Raw genomic sequence first — 20595 nt, 5'->3', positions numbered from 1 at the left:
CTAAAAGGGCATAGTATTCTCATCCTAAGGGGTGGTGAAAGCCACACACACTCTGGCTAGGCTTATAAATGCTCTAGGGCAGATAGCCTAGTACGAACCTATGAACCTATATATATATATATATATATATATATATATATATATATATATATATATATATATATATATATAGATATGGGTGTGTGCAGACAGAGAGGGAATATATCTTGTGGAAAGTAGTAAGGGAAGTAAGATTAAGATAGGAGGATAGAAGAGATAGTACGGCCACACAAACAAACATAACAGAGACAAGACTTCAAATGGAGGCAGTGACACAATCAAGAATGTGAAAGAATTTAAAAGGGAGCGTGAAGCACATGGATGTAAATGTCAGCTATTTGAAGATAAAAAACATAAACCAACACGTAATGGGTGGGTTAGAGAAAAGTACCTATGTATCAATCAAAATTAATTATTATGTCAGCATTGTCTGAACAATTGACATACCATAATGTAAATGTCAGGAAAGTGACACCCTTGACAATGATGTGTCTATATGCAGCCCTGTGGAAAATTAACTCACAACCCTCCCTGTTTCTAGTGTGCAAAGCACTACCTTTACAGACTGAACTACAGAAGAAATGAGACAGAAATTCAGGAAAACACACAACAGTTGGTGATTACACACTTGTAAATCAAAAGAATAAAAGCATACATTCCTGAGGGGACTTACAAACACACAACTTTTATTTTCAGTGTGAAAAATGTTTTATTTTTAGGTTGAGTTACAGAAGCAGTGAGACTGAGTCAGGGAAATGCATATCAGTGTGTGATTTAACGGCAGAATTAAAGGTGAAAAGAAAAAAGCATGCAACCCCAAAGGGACTTGAACCCACAACCTTTCCCATCTGTGGTGGGCAAAGCGTTTCATTTACAAGTTGAGCACGGAGCAGTAATACAAAGGGTGTCAGGGAAGCATACAACAGTTGGTTTTGACCATCTTGCAGAATGAAAGAGTAAGAGAGTCAATAGCAACTCATCAGGACACCACATTTGGGGTATAAGCTGTTATCAGTAGGCATAGTTGGCATTTTAATACTTTTCAAGGGACCTACTCAAATCAACACAGCTGTACAGAATGTTGTATGTGCAAACTGCCAAGCACTGGCACTCAGTTGATGTGTGCCACCAGTGGAGCTGACACCCGTGTGTGGAGGACAAGAATAGTGGTTGTGCTTATTTATTTTTTGATCAGATTAAAGGGTGGAAATCAAAGTATAGAAAAGAGATAAAAAGGGGAAGCAAGCAGAGTTAACAATATAAGGTGTACAATTAAGGAATGAGCGGGGGGCTAAGTTTTTTTTTTGGGGGGGGCTGGTGTCCATTTTTTATGCATAAAGAGAAGGTAAGGTGGGGGAAGGATGGAAGACAGTAAGAGGGTTAGGGAATGTAGCAGGGGAAGACACACAAGACTGACCTGGGGTGTGGTTAGACAATGGGGGAACATAATGGTGAAGAAGACATCTGACAAACAGACAGAAGACTGTGTTGAGGGGAGGACTGAGCAGCCAACAGGTGTGAGCATGGGCACAAAAGAGTGGGGAATATTATGTTGGGGGATAGGATGAGGTGTCTGCAGCTGCAGCCTCTGTGATCTGTAGAGGGGTGAATGCAGATAGTGATGCTGCTGCATATAATAGTAAAATAAATTGAGAGAAACAAAATATTAAACAATGCAAATGTATGTAATAGGGAGGGTAGTTACAAAGAGGGTGGGGGGAGGTACAAGGACAATGAAAAAAGTAATCTAAGATATAGTTTGATTATGATACATTTAAACATATTATACCTGAAGGACTGAAAATCACTTCTCAAGTTAACAAGGCTGTTAGTATACATAAATGAGAGGCAGACCTGAACCAGCAGCAGTCATTACTTGCATTCTGATAAACAGGCAATTAACATGATAAACTCCTTGGACAAACCAACAGGGATCTCTAGTCTGAGATGCAGTAATGATGCCTGAGATAAACGTACATATGCAAGTAAGGTATGCTGATCAGATATACATTTCACTCACAGATTATAAGCAAAATAAACCACCTTATTAACACTGATGTTTGCCTGCAAAATTAATGCTTATAAATATTTCCCCTGTAATAATGCTGTAGTTTGTATAATTAGAGACAAACCACAACTGAAATATTTCATAATAACACAAATGGCAGTTGGGAGATTGAACCCACAGGTATCCTTACGGAGTAGGAGCACAGCCTTAACATCCTGACCCACTTGTCCAAATATATGACACAATATGTGCACAAAGTCATTAATAACATTTGTCACTCATACTGCATGCTTTGACTTATGACAGTTTTCACATAAGTGGCAATGATATCTGAAAGGTATAGTGTTTAGGAATGAATCTGTACTACTGTTAATATTAAAAGTAGTACAGTTTGAAACAAGCATACTCCCCATCAGGGCCGTCTTAGGCACTGCAGTCTCCTCCTATGTAGCTGTCCACTCATTTCATCTTCCTCAGGGGCTTTAGAGATAAAAAGAGCAGCATGGAAAATTTGTGGATTGCATGCATTGTTAGCGTGTGTATATAACAAATTATTTTTACAGTACAGAGTTGTTGCCTACTATCTAACTTCTTCCTCCCATTGGAGTTGGAGGTCAAGATTGAGGTATCAAAATTTGCATGGCACTGTTCCTCCATGAATGGGATGTCAGTTGTAAACTATTCCAGATTTCAGTTGTATACTGAGGCCCTTTATAGCCTCCTGCAGGAACCTATGGATGAAGATTGGGAATGAATAGACAGTGGTGTCAGCTTGATGGTTGCCAAACATGGGGTCAGAAAAAGGATACAAGAAAAGGTCAAGCTTCCCTTCAACAACCCCCAAACTTATGCATACTAAATACACAGTGACACAACAGTAGTGAAAGGAGAAACTTCCAAAGCAGCAGACACAGCAGTCTTTGGCAGTCAGTGTTTTCATGCTAACATGAGTGAGTACGTGATTTTCTAGGAACCACTGTTTGAGGAAACACAGGACAACCACTTCAGTTATATGACCTACAGTGTAGTCAGAGAAAAACTGACACCCTTTACCAACTTATGGCATTATTTTTATAGAATATATATATATTTTTCATTTTAACAAGGTTATCTACAGACAAGTACGTGGTGTAGCCTTGGGATCCAAGATGGCCCCAGCTTTTGCCAGTCTTGTTTTAGGTGAATGGGAGCTAGACACACTTATACATTTACCAGGATATCATCTTACCAAGTTGTACAAATGTTTTATTGATGATATCTTTTTTTGTGTGGAATGGGATAGAACAGTAGCTCTTCTCTTTTGTATAGTCCATGTCTGATAGCATTGTTTTTTTGCAATTTGTTATAGCCAATAAAGGTTCTTCTGTGTCCTTTCTAGACACCACCCTTTTGATTAATAAAAACAGAGGAAAAATCTCTTCCACCATTTTCAGAAAAGACATCTTTTGTAATAATTATTTAGATTTTAACAGTCAACATCCACATTTCATGAAGAAAAATGTAGTTAGAGGTCAGTTTATTAGATTGTCTATGTTAATAAGTGAGGATGACATTTTTGAAAAAGAGTCTGACAATTTAATTTCCTTGTTTAAAGAAAAGCATTACCCTGAAGTTTTATTGCACAACATTAGAAATGACATCAGAGACACTAGGGTCACTAAATTCAAACCCATCTTAAAACATGGGTTTACTCCCTCTCCTAGACAGCCAACAGATGATGACCACACTTTGAGTTTTGCTCTTCCTATATGTAGAGACTTAAAAGATATCAGGGAAATTATCACAGACAACTGGAAAATCATTCACAGTGACTGTAATATTAAAAATTTAGTGGGGGCAGAGTCTAATTTCACATTTAAAAGAACTAAAACTCTCAAATAATTTTTTGAAAATAAAGACCAGCCTTTTATGTTGTCCATTCCTGACAGTTTTTCCACACCTATAGGAATGACAGTTTGTGGAAATTGTGTTTGTTGTGATTTTATTCTCATTGGGAACATACTTTTTTAAACATTGTAATGTTACAGTTAATTTTGTTAAAGGTTTTAATTGCAACAGTTCCTTAGTTTTTTATGCTGCAATTTGCTCTTCATGTCACTGTTTTTATGTTGGTAAAACAGTGAGAAAGTTGAGTAACAGAATTAAGGAGCACAGTTCTGCCATCAGACACAAAGACTTGACTAATGCACTTGGGAAACACAGCAGTAAATGCACTCATTTTTCTAAGTTTCTTTTCTTCATTTTGGAACAAGCTTCAGACTTTTTTGGAGACTCGTACAACCTTTTACAAGTGCTTGAAATGAAATGGCAATTGCGCCTTAATGCTGAGTTCCACCCTGGTCTAAATGGGTCTTTAAACCTTAAATGTGCACTGAGATGGTTACAGTAGTAATGGTAAACACTCTCCTTCTGTAAGTATCATCGTATCATTACCTGCTCACTTTTACTGTAACCTGTCCATCTTACGTGTCATTGTTTTCATGGTTACAGTTATGATGTTTTTTGGTTGTTAATTTTACAGTATTTTGAATTTTGTACTTATTCTGAAGAAGTTCCAGCACATTAAAGGAACAAAAGCTTAACAACACATTAGAGGGTTTGAAGTCATTTAATTCATAGTTTTAGTTTTTTATTTCTATGCCTAGTACTGTTTTTAGAAGTATTTGGTGGTATTCAGAGACATAGAAAAAAAACTCAAAGAACAGAAACCATTCTTACATTAACTGATGTTTTCTGTCATTTTTAAATCCACAGCAACAAAAACTAAAGCAGCAGTCTTTAAAAGTCAAATTTTTCTTTACAAACAGCATTGCATTTACAGTGGATAAGTATTTTACATCAAAATAACATATATGCTTAAAAATAAAATTTATAATAATATACAACAATAACACAGTTGCCAGTTTTCTAACAGGGTGGACATTACTAGAGAATAACAGACCTTCTAGAGGCAGTCACGCTGGTACTTATCTATTATCGCAATCAGGTTCCAAATGTTTTTAAGTAATGCTGGGAAAATGTGAAACCGCATCACTCCTTAAATTATTTTCATGAGTTAATGTTTGTGTGTTGATACAATTAAAGAGAAATTCTAAAATTATGCTGGCAATGTCAAGAAACAAATTTTTGTGTGGGTTAAATAAAGTCTACATTCTCTGTAATGAGGAACTGTATCATAACTACTCTCTCACAAATAAATGCATGTTTAAGCAGGGGGGGTGTAGTTCATATTACAGAATATTTCTCATGCAATTATATTTAAAAATCACTTTAGGCAACTTGTAGATGACAGCACTGAGTATAATAAAATGAGTAATAAAGCAACTTAGTTGCTTGACTCCTGGTTGCGTTAATAAGTTCTGTCTGTCTTAATCCCTCCTAAAACTTGTAATTCACCATCCTTTCTCCAAACATCACACTTAATGACAATAATTACGGTTAAACTCCTTTTACTTCAAAACTGCATATGAATTCACACACTGTCAGCAACTCAAATTAATAGTCCTACTATTTTAAAAGTGTCCCTGATTATCTCTGGATTTGACGCTGTTTCCTTGACAGCTATGCACAAAAGTATAATTCAAACTTCTCCTGAGCATCGCACGTTTAAAAAAAAAAAACAAATGTAATAAAATGGTTTTCTGGTGTACATTCGCTTATTTTTATAGTATTTCGCTGATGTTACTAAACAGTACTACACAATAAAACATCTAAAAGGGACGTTTTTTATTGCTAACTTTACACAGCGACATTGGCTTTTTCAGGAAAACAAGACTGTAACTGCACGGTACTAGATTACTGTCAGCCTGCTCTGTGGAAGTTTGTAGCCAGAAAATTGTGTTTTCTACTCATAAACTGGTTTTACTGCCCGCAGACCCACCTGGCATCTGAAAGCAAGGATATATCTTTCAAAATGTTGACCCCTTAGCAGTTAATAAATGTATGCTAGGATGTCATCTCTCAAACTGGCTCCTGGTTGCATTAATACGCAAGTGCCATCATGCTTTCTGCTTATGGTACTGGGCTTCAGAATGCAACTGGGTGGTCTATTTTGTCAAAAAACTCCTGCTGTATTGGTTATTGTTATGCTTATAACATTTAAAACATCATCATGTGAAAAATCACCAGTGTATATGTTTTATATATACCTACTAGTAACAAGTTTATGTTAAGTTAAAATGCATACATTTATTTGTGTTCATAGGATCATAGGAGGTTACTAGGCTAATGGCCTGTAATGAAGGGTTGATCCCGAAAGCTTTGTGATTTTTTATCTGTTTGGAATAAATGCTATACTTTACCTCAACGTTTCCAGGCTTTGGATTTTTTATTACTGTTCTGCATTTTGTATCCTGCCTAGTTTACTTATGTGCTGTTCTTGTTTCTTCAAATTTGTGGTTTCCCATCCACTCATCAAGGTTGCATTTGAAGAGGGTCAGCGAGGTACTCTATTTGATGTGTATGGGAAGTCTATTCCAAAGATGGGGCAGCCTCTGGGAGACAAACCTGTCCCTCCAGCAGGTTTTGTTGATGTCACATATTAGATTCAGGTCTTTTGAGCAGGTTATGTGCGAGGAGTTATACTTACGGATATGGAGCATTTCTAGTAGGGCAGTGTCCGAGATTGCCTTCTGGACGAGACACAGTTCACCTTTGAGCAATCTGTATGATACTGAGTGCAGTGATAGTGATTTGAGCCTGTCTGCATAGGCAGGTGTTGAAGGACATAAGATTCTCTTTGTGAGGTATTTCTGTGGCCTTTCCAGTTGGTGCAAATGTTTGGAGAGGTACATACCAAACGGGGTGTTATGCTCAATTATTGGTCTAATGAGGGAGGAGTATAGTGAAGTAATAACCTCCTATTTTCTGGATGCAATCCCTTTACTTATGAGGTGAACCAAGTAAAAGGCTTATCTGATGATTGCCGCTAGATGATGGTCAGTTGTGAGATTGTTACCAACCTGAGTACTGAGGTATCTCACCACAGGTTGTATGTTTAGAGGGTTACTGTTGATGTGGTAATCAGTAGGGCTGTGTTTTTGCCAAATGTTATAATGATACATTTTTTTGCATTTAGCTTGAGGCCATGACTTTGGCACCAGTCATTAGTTTTTTTGAGACCCTCTTGCAGTATGTTAACATAATTTGGGGAGTCAATGACAGCACCCAACTTACAGTCGTCCACAACCTTGGTCAGCCACAGGCCTTTTGTCTTTGCCTGGACCTCTGAGAAGTAGATGCCAAACAGTAGGGGTCCCAAGACAGATCCCTGGGGAACTAAATTAGTGACAGGTCTGCTATCGGTGGTGGAGGTGCCTGTTTTGACCTTGAGGGTCCTGTTGGAGAGCCAGTTGGCCACCCGTCTGATGAGATAGGGATTTACGCCAAGTTGTGTTAGCTTTTTGATGATGCTCGAGTGGGGAATTGTGTCAAAGGCCTTGGCCAAGTCAAGGTAAGCTGTATGTACTGACTTTCCCTCATCCAGGACCATAGTGACAGTCTCAAAGAAGGTAGCCAGGTTCAAGAGGTAAGATCTGCCCTTGATGAATCCTAACTGGGTAGGGTCAAGTGCTTGGTGATTGCTTATGTCCTTGTTTATGAGATCCATAATAATACGCTCCATGGCTTTACAGATCAGACTTGTCAAGTTAATGGGGCGATAGTTTCCAGGGTCAGTAGTGGCACCACCTTTGTGCAAGGGGATGACAATGGTAGTTCTCCACTCTGCTTGAATAAAACCTGTACTTAGGCTGTGTTTGAATAGGGTGCTCAATGGTGAAGTCAGTTCTTGCTGGAGATGGTGCTGAATACAGCCTGGGATGCTATCCAGTCCCTCTTGCTTTGGATAGGGTCTTTAACACTTGATCTATGGAGATGTGAGGTGCAGGACAAGTATCAGGGATGTTGAAAGGGCCTTTGGGGAGGACAGGGTGGTGAAGTTTGCGCTGAACCTATCTGCTAGCAGGTTGGCTAAGTCAACCGGATCAGTGTAAGTGATACTATTAAGTACTAATTCAGAACAAATCTGGGCTTTGCCATGGAGATTCCTGATGTAACTGAAAAAGGCTTTGTGGTTTCCTTTTTTTGTGTTTGCTTATTTGGGTACTGGACTGATCCACAGAGACCTGTTTCAACTGCAGTCTTAGAAACTGTAGTGCATTGTCCCTTTTATGATGATTTAAGCTAATTCCAAAAATGATGATTTTCTAGAAACTTTGGTACATTGATTATGACTGGAGTGTTCTGTATGGCTGGCAAATAGATGCAAACAGACTGGTCAACATTACATTTCTTATTTTAATACGTATAAACAAATTTGCAGTTACCCTCACAATCAACATTTTGGCATTATTTATTTATTTACACAGTTTGTTAACTGGGATACAGCACTGATCCCATTAGACCAATTTCAGTCTCAGCCCAGAATGTGAACAGACAACAAGTGGAAAAAAATAAAAATTTCTACAATAAACGACACACTAAAAACAAAAGAATAGTTAATATGCAGTAGAAAAATGATTTACGAAAGTTGTCAACAGAAGCTACTTTCTACAATATTTCCATCATTTAGAGTAGGAACATAGTAGGAGTTAGAGAAGAGATGCTATATGGAAAATGATAGGTAGCATGTTTCAAAGATTAGGGAGACTAGGTTATGTGACCTGAAGTAGAGCATTTATAATGAGCTAGGGCTTTGAATTATTTTTTTTTAAGTTTTGCCCAAAAGGAGTAGTGAGAGAGGGAAGATGTCCGCAGAGCTTGGGTCCAGGGGTAGAAAGAAAGAGGTTAGAGCACTGACACCTGGTTTTAGATGCTTGCAAGAGAGTCTCTGAGTGGCTAAGAAAATGATTGTTATATGAAGGAGGCTGTCTAAGTAAGCTAGAAGAAAGAGAAGGACAGCAGTTTTCTTTCAGGAGCTGGAAATGTTGTGAGTCAATAAGCAGATTCTCTTGTTGCTAAACCAGCGGCCAGTTGGCTGTGGCTAGTGTAAGGCAGAGGTGTTCATGCTTTGGGGAAAGGGTAGTGAAGTGGCAGATGGAGTGGAAGATTGTTTGGATGCTGATAGAGTTTCTTTTGGAGGTGGATACTGCAAAAGGTAGCCAGTGCTGAAGTTGAGCTAGACAAATCCCTTTTCCAATAGCATTTCTTTTGGACAAGAGAGGAAAGAGGAGATTTTGTTGGCCCAGAAGAATAGGGGGTTTATCTTTTTTTGAGTGTTTTCAAGATGATGGTGGAAGTTAAGCGAGGGATCAAGTCAGACTTCTAAGTATCTGAAAGCATTAACATGCTCAATGGCATTGTTAAAGTGGTCAAAAATAAGAAATTAGGTGAGGTTCTTTTAGCCTTTTAGCGGATGTTCTGAAGAAGGTTTTGAGGAGTTAAGTGGGCTGTGTGGTTGGAGCAGAACATAAAGATATCATTGGAACATGGTAAGAATGGGAGTTGGGGAAGATCGAGTGTAAGCTTATTTATAAAAATAAAGAAAAGAAGAGGGACCTGTATGGAGCCTTGAGGAACTCCTTTAAGTAAGGGAGTGGTGGCTGATATATAGTTGTTAAAATTTACTCAGAAATGTTGGTTAGACAGGTAAGTTTGTTACCAGGGAATAGTGTCAGGGTTAATATCAATGTCAGTGAGGTGATTAAATAGGATTGGGTGGTCAGTGGGGTACAGTGCTCTGGTAAAGTGTATTAGTATGGCTCCAGAAAGGAGGCCTTTGTCCATAACTAAAAGGTTATGATCAGTGAAGGTTCACAGTGCAGTGGAAGTGCTGTGGCTTGACCAGAAGCTATGTTGCTTTGAAGAGGTAAGGTACTATTGACTTAAGTAGTTTGAGAGTTGATTGTAGACAGTTTTTTCTAAGAGTTTCACAAGGGTAGGGAGGATGGAGATTGGGCAGTAATCACTGAGTAGCGTGGGGTGGATTTTTGGGGAGTGATGTGATTTTTGCTGTTTTCTATATAGTGGGCATACAGTTTTGAGTTAAGCAAAGGTTGGAGATATGTAGCAGAGGAGTAACAATATACTTTCTACATTGGAATATGAACCAGAGGAAGAGGGTGTCTGACCCCGCGGGCAAGTCTAGTTTTAGGTTTTCAAGAAGAAGTATATTATCTTTGGTTTTGATCTTTTTTAAATAGAAGAGAGGAGTATGGGAGGTGAGGGAGAAGTTGAATGAGGAAGTAAAGTATGTGAGCTGATGGAGGGTGGGTGGAGAAGTGAGCTGAGGATGAGAGGGAAGAGGAGGAAGAGTGAGCATTGGGAGGAGCTTTACAACCTGTTAACCAGGTGACATCTGCTCAGAATTGTTTAGGGAGTGAAAAAGTTTGATTGATGTTTTCCTCATACCATGGCTTTTTTGACGTGCCAGGTTTCTTAAAAGGGTGTAGTGTTGTCTGACTGAAGGAGTCGGGTCAGACTTCTGGGAGTACCATCCTTTAACTCAAAGAGATAGGAGAGTTTTGAGTTCATAACTGAGCCTGGTGTTTTTCTTGGACTTGTATAGTCTTGTGACTATAGGGAGGAATGAGTCTTATTAGTTACAGAGAAGTTGGGTAAAGAGCTATACCGAGGCTATGAGTTTAACACTGCTGCACTCTGAAGGCCCAACTGGGACTTACTGTTGACAGCTTGGTACACACATATTGTGATGTAAAAAACTATTACCAGATTAGGGTTGCCAACTTTTTATGTGAAAAATTCTGGACATGTATGTGAAAGCAAAATATGTGTAATTATGGTACTACCCCCCCCCCCCCCCAATGCACCATTCCAGTGTCCCATTACTTGGATATTTCTCCATTTCTCCCCAGTTGCCATAAACACTGTTTAAAATTCACAGTGTGCATACTGTTTTTTTGCTTTACTTCTACAATGATTACAGATATTTGGATTTAATTTAAAATTTTTATATCAAATTTTAGACACTGATAGTGATAGACACTTGCTAAACAAAGCAATACAATATTACAATAAAAACAGATTTAGGATTAAAACTTCTCCACATTTGAATCTCAAATTCAGTGAAACAGCACCAAAACCCACATTCAAAGAAAATGCATCTGGCCAGTGGCAGATTAAGTTTACCTTTGGGCTGTTTTCAAATCATAGGGCCGTTACACACATTTTTAGGACCATGCAAAAGTTATTTGATTCACCTTTTTAATTGTATTAAATTATAATGTATACTAATTAAATTATATCCCTGAGATGTTACAGCACCATTTGTTAGAGCGTGTTTTAAATTTTATAGTTTTGAGCATTTTTCCAGTAAGCAATAAAACAAAAACGTATGAACTAATAATGACAAAACTGCCCAGTTCAGAACATTTCACCCATAAAAGGCCGCTCAAAATTCTGTCATTACAATCCACTAGTATCAGTCAATATGCACAATCTCTGCAGAAGTAAAGGTTAACTGAATAATCCCACATTAAAGAGATCTGTAACTAATGAAAAGGTTGCTGCAAACAACTTTATATTTCAGTGTTTCATCAACAAATTCAATGCCTGCTGTCCTTGAACAATAAATTGCCTATGTTACACTAAAGAATGGTAAGCTGGTAATATTGTAATAAGGGTTGGATGGCAAACTGAAAACAGGTTCATAGTTACTAGGCATCTCATCCAAAGGACGTACTCAGGACTGCAGCACCCCACCCCCTTAAAATACAACACAGTATCAGCAGTCCATCTACATGCTGTGAAATACTACTTCCCTTTAAGAGTTCAAGCCAGCCCAAAACATACAATATCTAAAACTGCATACAACTGGTTTACTACACTTTCTGTTGCCTGTGCACCTCAAAGTTACATAAAAGCTTACAAGCCTACAGTTTAACTACATTCTCGACAATTTGGTATAGCCTATGTCACACAGTCAGAAAAGTACAGGTATTCTGAACAGCCTGTTTAGATTTTACATTATTATAGTATTTTTTTATTCAGTTCTTTATTTTGCTTGAACCCTGCAGTGTTATCCTGTAACACATACTGTACCAACACTGTTGTCTGCTTCCATATACCTCAGATCAGGAGGGTGTGGTGAAGAGATTTGTATTAATCTGACTAGGAATGAAGGAAGACAACAGTTGAGCTGACTAGCAAGAATAAGGATTATAGCATGTTGCAGGTTAGGTTGCCAGCAGGCTGCCACAACAAACACAAGACATCAAAGATACCAAAGTGTCACAATATATTGAAGTCTGTCCTTCACAGTCCATAACGAAGCTCAAGCTGATAAAGTACTTAAAGGACTCTTGTAGTAAGATGTTAATGAACACTGCCCAGACTTGAACATAGCCCACTCATACTGTTCTTTATTGTCACCCCACAATAAAACACTGGTGCAAACAACAAGAAAACAGATGCTTCATTTCACTCAATTGGCCAGCTCCAAGGAATGTAATTGTACAACCTTAAGAAAGTGAAAATGGTTGCCAGCATTGGCAAAGACTATCCTGCTGTTAAATACCCTTACTTTTAAGCTTCTGTGTGAAAGGTTCTGCTCAGTGCAAAATAGCATGCTCCAAACAAGAGAACAGCTCTATTCCCTGTGGAAAATGCTGAGGCACAGCAAAAAATGACACCAACTTATTAAACTAAACTTAACCAAATGAACATTTTCAAAAATTGTTCTAGCAAGCTGAAGTCATACTCTGAATATGATTAAACAAGCTGATAAATTGGTAACTATTAATAACAATCTGAAATCTTATATATCAGTTGAGAATAAATGTTGTTGTTGTTGTGTCTTTCGGATTTTCCCGGTTAGGGGTCGCCACAGCGGAACTCCGGTCCGCTAATGATTGGCAGTAGATTTTTATGTGCCGAGATGCCGGCCCTGACGCACAACCTTCAACAAAGGTACGCCCATTCACGCATGTCTCCACACAGAAGACGCTGTAACTGAAAATCGAATGGGACAACGTCTTACTGAGAGGCGACAATGATGCCACAGCACCACCACCGCATCAGTTGAGAATAAATGTAATTGCTTTAAATTCACTGGTTAATAAGTACTTCTGACCACACTGTATGTTATTCTTGCATATTTTCAATCAAGGTTGAACTTATTCATTATCTGAACAGTTGTAAATACTCAACAGAATATCCTTGCACTGTATGCTATTACGGTGTTCCACCAGTTCCATTTCAGGCTCTGTAGTAGATGTTATTGCTGTATAGCACTTGCTCACTGTCTCTTGATTTTTAAATCTTTGCTGATAAGTTCATAGCAAATATTTTCAAAAATAAATAATACATACTGCACAACTGCTATTACATCCATTGTAAATTTGTTCAAATTTAAATACTTATCATATGTTATATGCTGCTACTCTGATTGCATTAAAATTGTAAATGTTTATTTACTAATGATTTGATAACCAGATTAGTGGGCTGATTCAAGACCATTTTCAAGCCACAACCCAGGCCAGAAGTGTAAAGAAAACACTATACAGAAAACACTTATCTACACTGGTGAAAGCACAGGCAGAAAATATACATTGGTAGATGTGTCTGATTACATAAAAGCATAACAACAACATGCACAATAAATAACAGTTCCTATAAACTGGAACTACCTTATATCTTCATCCCACATTCCAACTTCATAGTACATTGTTTTTAATAACATACAACATTTTGAGGTTAATGACTCCTGTGTTTATCGTTCACTGTGCAGTCCAAACAGCTTCTGGAATTCACACTCCATGTCCATGAAAGACAAAGATGTAAACCAATCTGTCGCACAGATGTAACAGGTGTTTGCAGCCTGCTTTTGTCTTCTATGTCTGTTACAACCAGATGCAAAGGGCATTCTTAAAGAAGAATGCCATTAACAAAAAAAAAAGTTTTTTTTTTTTAAATTAAAAGAAAATTAATCTCCCGGCCATGACAACCATAACAGATTTTATTTTTTTTCTGGACAGGAACGCTGTCTTCATTTTCTGGATAGTGTTCCTTAATGCTGGACTGTCCTGAAGAATTCTGGACAGTTGGCAACCCTGTCAGATAGAAAATTACTGACTTTTTGTTTTTTATTTTCCTGTGAACTAGAAGTTCTGTATAACATAGAAATTGGTGACACACTAAACATGTTTCTTTACTGGTTTATGTCAGAATGGCCAAACTGTCCTGTTCATACAGTGGATATAAAAAGTTTACACACCCCTGTTAAAATGCCAGGTTTTTGTGATATAAAAAAATGAAACCACAATAAATAATTTCAAAACATTTTCTACCTTTAATGTGACCTATAACCTGTACAATTCAATTGAAAAACAAAGGAATATGTTAGTGGAAAAAATATAAAAAATAAAAAATGTACAATACTGTGTTTGCATAAGTGTGCACACCAGTAAACTAATACTTTGTTGTGTGTGCACACCCTTAAACTAATACTTTGTTGAAGCACCTTTTGATTTAATTACAGCATTCAGTCTTCTTGGGTAGAAGTCTATCAGCATGGCACATCTTAACTTGGCAATATTTACCCACTTTTCCTTGCAAAAGCGCTTCAAATCTGTCAGATTGTGAGAGCATCTCTTGTGCACAGTCCTTTTCAGGTCACCCCACAGATTTTCTGTTGGATTCAGGTCTGGGCTGTGGCTGGGCCATTCCAAAACTTAAATTTTTCTTCTGGTGATGCCATTCTTTTGTTGATTTGGATTTATGCTTGGGGTCATTGCTGTGTTGAAAGGTGAAATTCCTCTTCATCTTCAGCTTTCTAGCAGACGCCTGAAGGTTTTGGGCCAAACGTGACTGGTATTTGGAACTGTTCATAATCAAATCCACCTTGACTAAAGCCCCAGTTCCAGCTGAAGAAAAGCAACCCCAAAGCATGATACTGCCACCACCATGCTTCACCGTGTGGATGGTGTTCTTTTGGTGATGCAAAGTGGTGTTTTTCTGCCAAATGTACCTTTTGGAATCGTGGCCAGAAAGTTCAATCTTGGTCTCATCAGACCATAACACATTTTCCCACATGCTTCTGGGAGACTTGATGTATTGTTTTGCAAGTTTTAGCTGGGCCTGGATGTTTTTCTGTGTAAGAAAAGGCTTCTGTCTTGCAACCCTACTCCATAGTCCATACATATGGAGAATATGGGAGACTGTTGTCACATGTAGTACACAAGTAGTACTTGCCAGAAATTCCTGCAGCTTCTTCAGTGTTGCTGTAGGTCTCTTGGCAGCCTCCTTGATCAGTTTTTGTCTTGTCTTTTCATTAATTTTGGAGGGACATAAAGTTATTTGCAACGTCACTGTTGTCCCATATTGTCTCCACTTTTTGATGACTGTCGTCACTGTGTTCCATGGTATATTCAATGCTGTGGAAATTTTTTTGTACCCTTCTCCTGACTGATACCTTTCAACAATGAGATCCATTTGACGCTTTGTAAGCTGTCTGCGAACCATAGCTTTTGCTGTAGCAGGCAACTGAGTAAATGTCAGGAAAATCCTACTAGGACAGCTGAACTTTATTTGGGGTTAATCAGAGTCTCTTTAATTGATGGCAGGTGTGTACCCAAGAAGACTGAATGCTGTAATTAAATAAAAAGATGCTTCAACAAAGTATTAGTTTAAGGGTGTGCACACACAACAAAGTATTAGTTTAAAGGTGTGCACACTTATGCAACCAGAGTTTTGTACATTTTTTTATTTTTTTATATTTTTCCCATAACAGATTTGTTTTTCAATTGAATTGTACAGGTTATAGGTCACATTAAAGGTAGGAAAAGTTTTGAAATGATTTACTGTGGTCTCATTTTTTTATATCACAAAAACCTGGCATTTTAACAGGGGTGTGTAAACTTCTTATATCCCCTGTATATGCCCATACTCATATTCCTAGTTTAGAGGCATCCACACATTATAAATTAGCATATTATGTCATTGGGTAGCCCTGTGATTTCCATAACTTAATAATCTCTGACTTGGTCATCTTTCTAAAATTTTAAATTTTGTCTTACACAAATTTCATGTTAACATACACTAAATATTATTACCTTATTTCTTCCTTTGGATCTAACTTTCTTTTGTTATAACTAATATTCCAACACATCTCACATCTATTCAGGTAATAAGAGAATATCTTTCTACCTACCTATCTGTCTGTCTTTGTATCTATCCATTTCAGTCGTGATTTATTTTTATATCAAGTCCCATTCTAGATGGACTGATGACTGTTTTTTCTTTTCTTCTGCCCTAAGTGTACAATGACAGTAGGAAGAACTTTTACTTTTTTGGTTGGCCATGTGCAAGTGCCATTGAAGTATTCTACAAATACAAATACAAATTAGGTCCATCTCGCTCAGAGGATCTGTTTAAGTATTTTGGTTGTACACTAACTTTTTTCTTCTCACACTGGTATATTTAAACACATTTTTTAGCATTTTTACTTTACCAAGCAGTCACACAGTTTGGTATTAAAACACTGCATTTATAAGTTGTTACTAGACATGCAGTGTAGGAGACCAATGAGGAGCCTATCTCAATTTCCCAGTTGCCTCAGAGCACTGTATGGTTAAGTAACTTTCTCAAAGTCGCACACTAGGCAATTGATGGTTGAGGGAATCAAACCATTTACCATAGGAAGCAGCTTATTAACAGCTTATAGCCTCTGTGCTACTACTGTTCAGCATCAATAACTTTTTAATGTCTGTAGAAAGGGTAATGCAGTCTAAAGACTTGATTAGGGTATAGTATGAAATAAAGATTGAACCATTAAAAGGTATTGCATCACACTAGTGCGCCAGTGTTTTCCATGTTTGGAGAAGCACAGCATTTCATTAAGTAGATTAGTAAATGTATATGTGAGTGGGAGTGACTTATAATGTTAAACGGGTGTTACTGTAAACTAGGTTAGCTATTGGGCAAATGATTGTGGCTAGCAAAGAATCCATGATTTGAATCAAATAAGAGTTTTACGTGTATAACAATCGGTAACAAATTGTGAAAGTAATAAAAATGCTTTTGTCAACAAACTGGAGCAGTAAGTATACCTTTTTTTATTTAGTTAGTATTTTTATGTAAATGTGTCTGTAATTTTATGTTGTGGATGTTTAAAGATTGTAGGCATGAGACTGCATCCAGTTTAATATTTTATGTTTGGAACCAAGGATTATTGGTATGGGGTGATGGTGAGAAATGATAACACATATAAAACTTTGAAAATAATTTTTAAATAAAGGAATTTCACTGAATTATGTGACCATTTTCAGACAATGCTAAGAGATGTGATAGTCAGACTGCTTACTAATAATATTCTTTCTTCAGGTGATTTAACTTCCCGGCTGTCTGTTGACACACCACGGATGAGTCGATCAGTTGCTGCCAATGTCAATATCTTCTTACGTTATCTGGTGAAAACACTGGGCATTTATTATTTTATCTTCACAATATCCTGGCAATTAAGTCTGCTTACAATTATTGAGTCATTGGTGTCTGCATTGATACAGATGTTTTATAACCCATTCAACAAGGTAATATTTTATTTTTTATTTTTATTTTATTTTACATTTGTTAACCGGGGGTGTCTGAGCCGAAAAGTCCCTTTTTCAGCAGAGGCCCGGGGAGAAAAGCTTCACAAAGAAAAATTACAGATACATTTAGTTATTTAGACATGATCAGTATACACACAAATTACAAAAGACATGTTTTTACAGTGGTATGCAGCTCATCAACAGTTACAGTGGAGAGAACAAACAAAAAAAATATTAATTTAAAAATAAAGGTAATTAATAGATTTGTGGTGTACAGCTGAAATTTGGAACATAGGTAGAATACATACATAGTACACAGGTACAGTACATACGTTGTAGATTAGCCAGTGTTTGTGAGTAAGACTGAAAAGTATTATCAAGTACTCTAGGCTTAGTATGTATACCTTATTCGCTTTCACTAGCCTGGGGAGTAATCATGGCACTGACAACTTTGCTTGAGATGTTGCCTGATGAGGTCTTTAAAGGCGGCTTTGGATGATGTGTTTTGAATGCTAGTGGGGACAGAGTTGCATTTTTTAGCCACTGAACTACTGTATAGCGCATCTCCAAAGCTATTGTAGCTGTTGGTGACTTCTAGTAATAGTTTGCTTGATGATCTAAGAGGCCTTTTGGCTTAGTGATGTTGTACTAGGTTTCTGAGGGCAGGACACTTATTGGGGAGGTAATAGATTGAATGACAAAGGCAAAGCTGATTGTAGGTTAGGAGGTTGGGCAGTTCAAGCCAGTGGAGCTGTCTCAAAGCAGTACAGTGATGAGTTCTGTATGAGCAATTTGCAGCAAAGCGGGCAATTCTGTTATAGCAGGCTTCCATTTTCCTTAGTTCAGTTTTGTTGAGATTAGTCAGAATGGGAGATGCATAGAGTAGGGTGGATAGAAGTTGGGAGTGAGGAATGGCTGATCTTGTGTTGCTGGTAAGAAATGGTTTGATATGGTAGAGTGATCCCAGTTTGGCATATACTTTTTTAATAGTTAAGTTGAGATGACTATCAAATTTTAGGTGGGAGTCTATGGTTATGCCCAATAGCTTAGCCTGTGCCACTGGAGCGATTGGAGTAGCATTTGTGGAATAGATAGTGAATTGACTGTTATCAGTGTTTTTGTTAGAACTGGTTATAATCATAAGCTGAGTTTTCTTTGGATTGAGGATAAGTTGGGCTTTGGTAAGGTAGTTTTCAATGTCAGAGAATGCTAGTTGAGTTGTTTGCAGGAGGGTGGGAATGTTTTGTGCAACACAGATTAAGGTAGTGTCATCTGCATACTGAATGATAGATGTATGCTGTGTGGAGGTATGGAGGTCATTTGTGAAGACTGTGAATAGTAGTGGTCCTAAGATAGAACCCTGTGGGACTCCTATAGTTATGCACAGCTGAGGAGAGAGAGAATTTTCCCATTTCACAGCTTGGTACCTGTCAGTTAAGTAGCTTTGGAACCAGGTAAGAGTGGAATTTGATAGGTGAAATTGGTTTAGTTTGTTTAGCAGGATTTGGTGTGAGACTGTGTCAGATGCTTTGGACATATCCAAAAAAAGAGTTGACACCTGTAGGCCTTCATTTTTGAGACGGTTTACTGGGTCTGTGAAGCAGAGGAGGGTTGTAGTGGTACTATGGGCAGGTCTGAAACCATGCTGAGTAGGTGACAGGATGTTGCTGTCTAGGAGATAGTTTAGCGTCTGGGTATGGATGCATTTTTCTAGGATTTTGGCCAGGGGGGAGAATAAAGCAGTGGGTCTGTAGTTATTAAGTTCAGTGGAGGTCCCGCCTTTATGTATGGGTGTAACATAGGATATTTTCCAGAGTTTGGGTACATAGTTTTCAACAATTGATCTGTTTATGAGAGTGGAGACTGGGATAGCAATAGCATCTGCTGTGAGTTTCAAGAAATAGCTGGGGAGTAGGTCAGCTGCTGTTAATGAGGTTTTTAGTTTGGAGAGCATGCTTTTGATTGAAGTGGTGGAAACTTTTTTGATTGCAAAGCTTGTATTAGTGTTATTTGTGTTGGGGGGATAGTGAGGAAGGAACTGTCCTGTGATACTAAGGATTGAATTGAGTTCACAAAGTGGGAGATGAATTGTGTTTCGATGGGAACTTTATTGTCAGGGGTGGTTGGTTTGGGGGTAGCCTTTTGGGTGGACGTTAGTAGCTGGTTTACATTTTTCCAAAATTTTTGGGGGTTGTGTTGGTATTTAGTTTGTAATGTTGTGTAGTAGGATTTTTTGTTCAGCCTAATGCATTTTTTTGCACGGTTGCACAGTTCTTGGTACATAAGCTTTGTGTTTCTTTTTTTTTTATAGTAAAGCCAGGCAGTGTCTCTGGACTTGAGGATTTGTTTGGTTTCTTTACTGAGCCAGGGGTTTGTAGAGGTTCTAACCTTGATTTTGCGCAATGGAGTGACAGTGTCTAGGTGTTGCAGAAATGTTTTGTTGAAATATGCTACATCCTGGTCAAGTTGGAGGGTTTTTAGGGGGGTCCAGTCACAGTTACAGAGTAAAGTGTTGAGGACCTCAGGAGAGAATTTTTTTGTGTTTCTAGTGGATATATAGTTAGTGGTTTTGCATATGCTTGTTCTGTTACTTATAAAGTATATTATGTTGTGGTCACTTAAGATGTCTGGGAGACTGCCTGTGTGAGGGTACAATGTGGGGTTGTTAGTTAGGACCCAGTCAAGGATGGATTCCCTTTTAGATTTTTTATCACATCTAGTTGGAATTTGGACTAGCTGCTGGTAGCCATGGAGATTTATTAGATTACTTGGTGGTTCTGATATACAGGTGAACCAATCTAGGTTGAAGTCCCCCAGAATAAGGGTTTCTTGTGAGTATGTGGAAGAACACCAGGATAAGAAGTCTTCAAGGCTAGCAGGTGTATTACCAGGTGGAATATAGATCACAATTGTGGTGATGACCTTTTTAGGGTGAAGTTGAAGTTGTGAGATAAGTATGTCCCAATTATTGGGTGAGGGGTAGGAGTTTGGTAATTGACATACAGTTAAGTTGGACTTGTACAGTAAGGCAGTTCCACCACTTTTACAAAGTGGTCCGTCTTG

The 20595-nt window shown here is 38.0% G+C and overlaps 1 protein-coding gene across 1 annotated transcript in view; it reads left to right on the top strand.

Annotated features, from left to right (window-relative positions):
* Positions 1–20595, top strand: part of LOC122810570 — a 945872-nt gene that overhangs the window by 126731 nt on the left and 798546 nt on the right. The window contains exon 5 of the mRNA XM_044082150.1: positions 17327–17532. Coding sequence (XP_043938085.1) covers positions 17327–17532 — 206 coding nt within the window. The remainder of the gene's footprint in view (positions 1–17326; positions 17533–20595) is intronic.

The sequence above is a fragment of the Protopterus annectens genome, chromosome 9.part0 (genome assembly GCF_019279795.1).
Source record: "Protopterus annectens isolate FY-2018-M chromosome 9.part0, PAN1.0, whole genome shotgun sequence".
Lineage (NCBI taxonomy): Eukaryota > Metazoa > Chordata > Ceratodontiformes > Protopteridae > Protopterus > Protopterus annectens.
The sequence above is the reverse complement of the archived record's forward strand: the minus strand, read 5'-3'. Positions and strand labels throughout refer to the sequence as shown.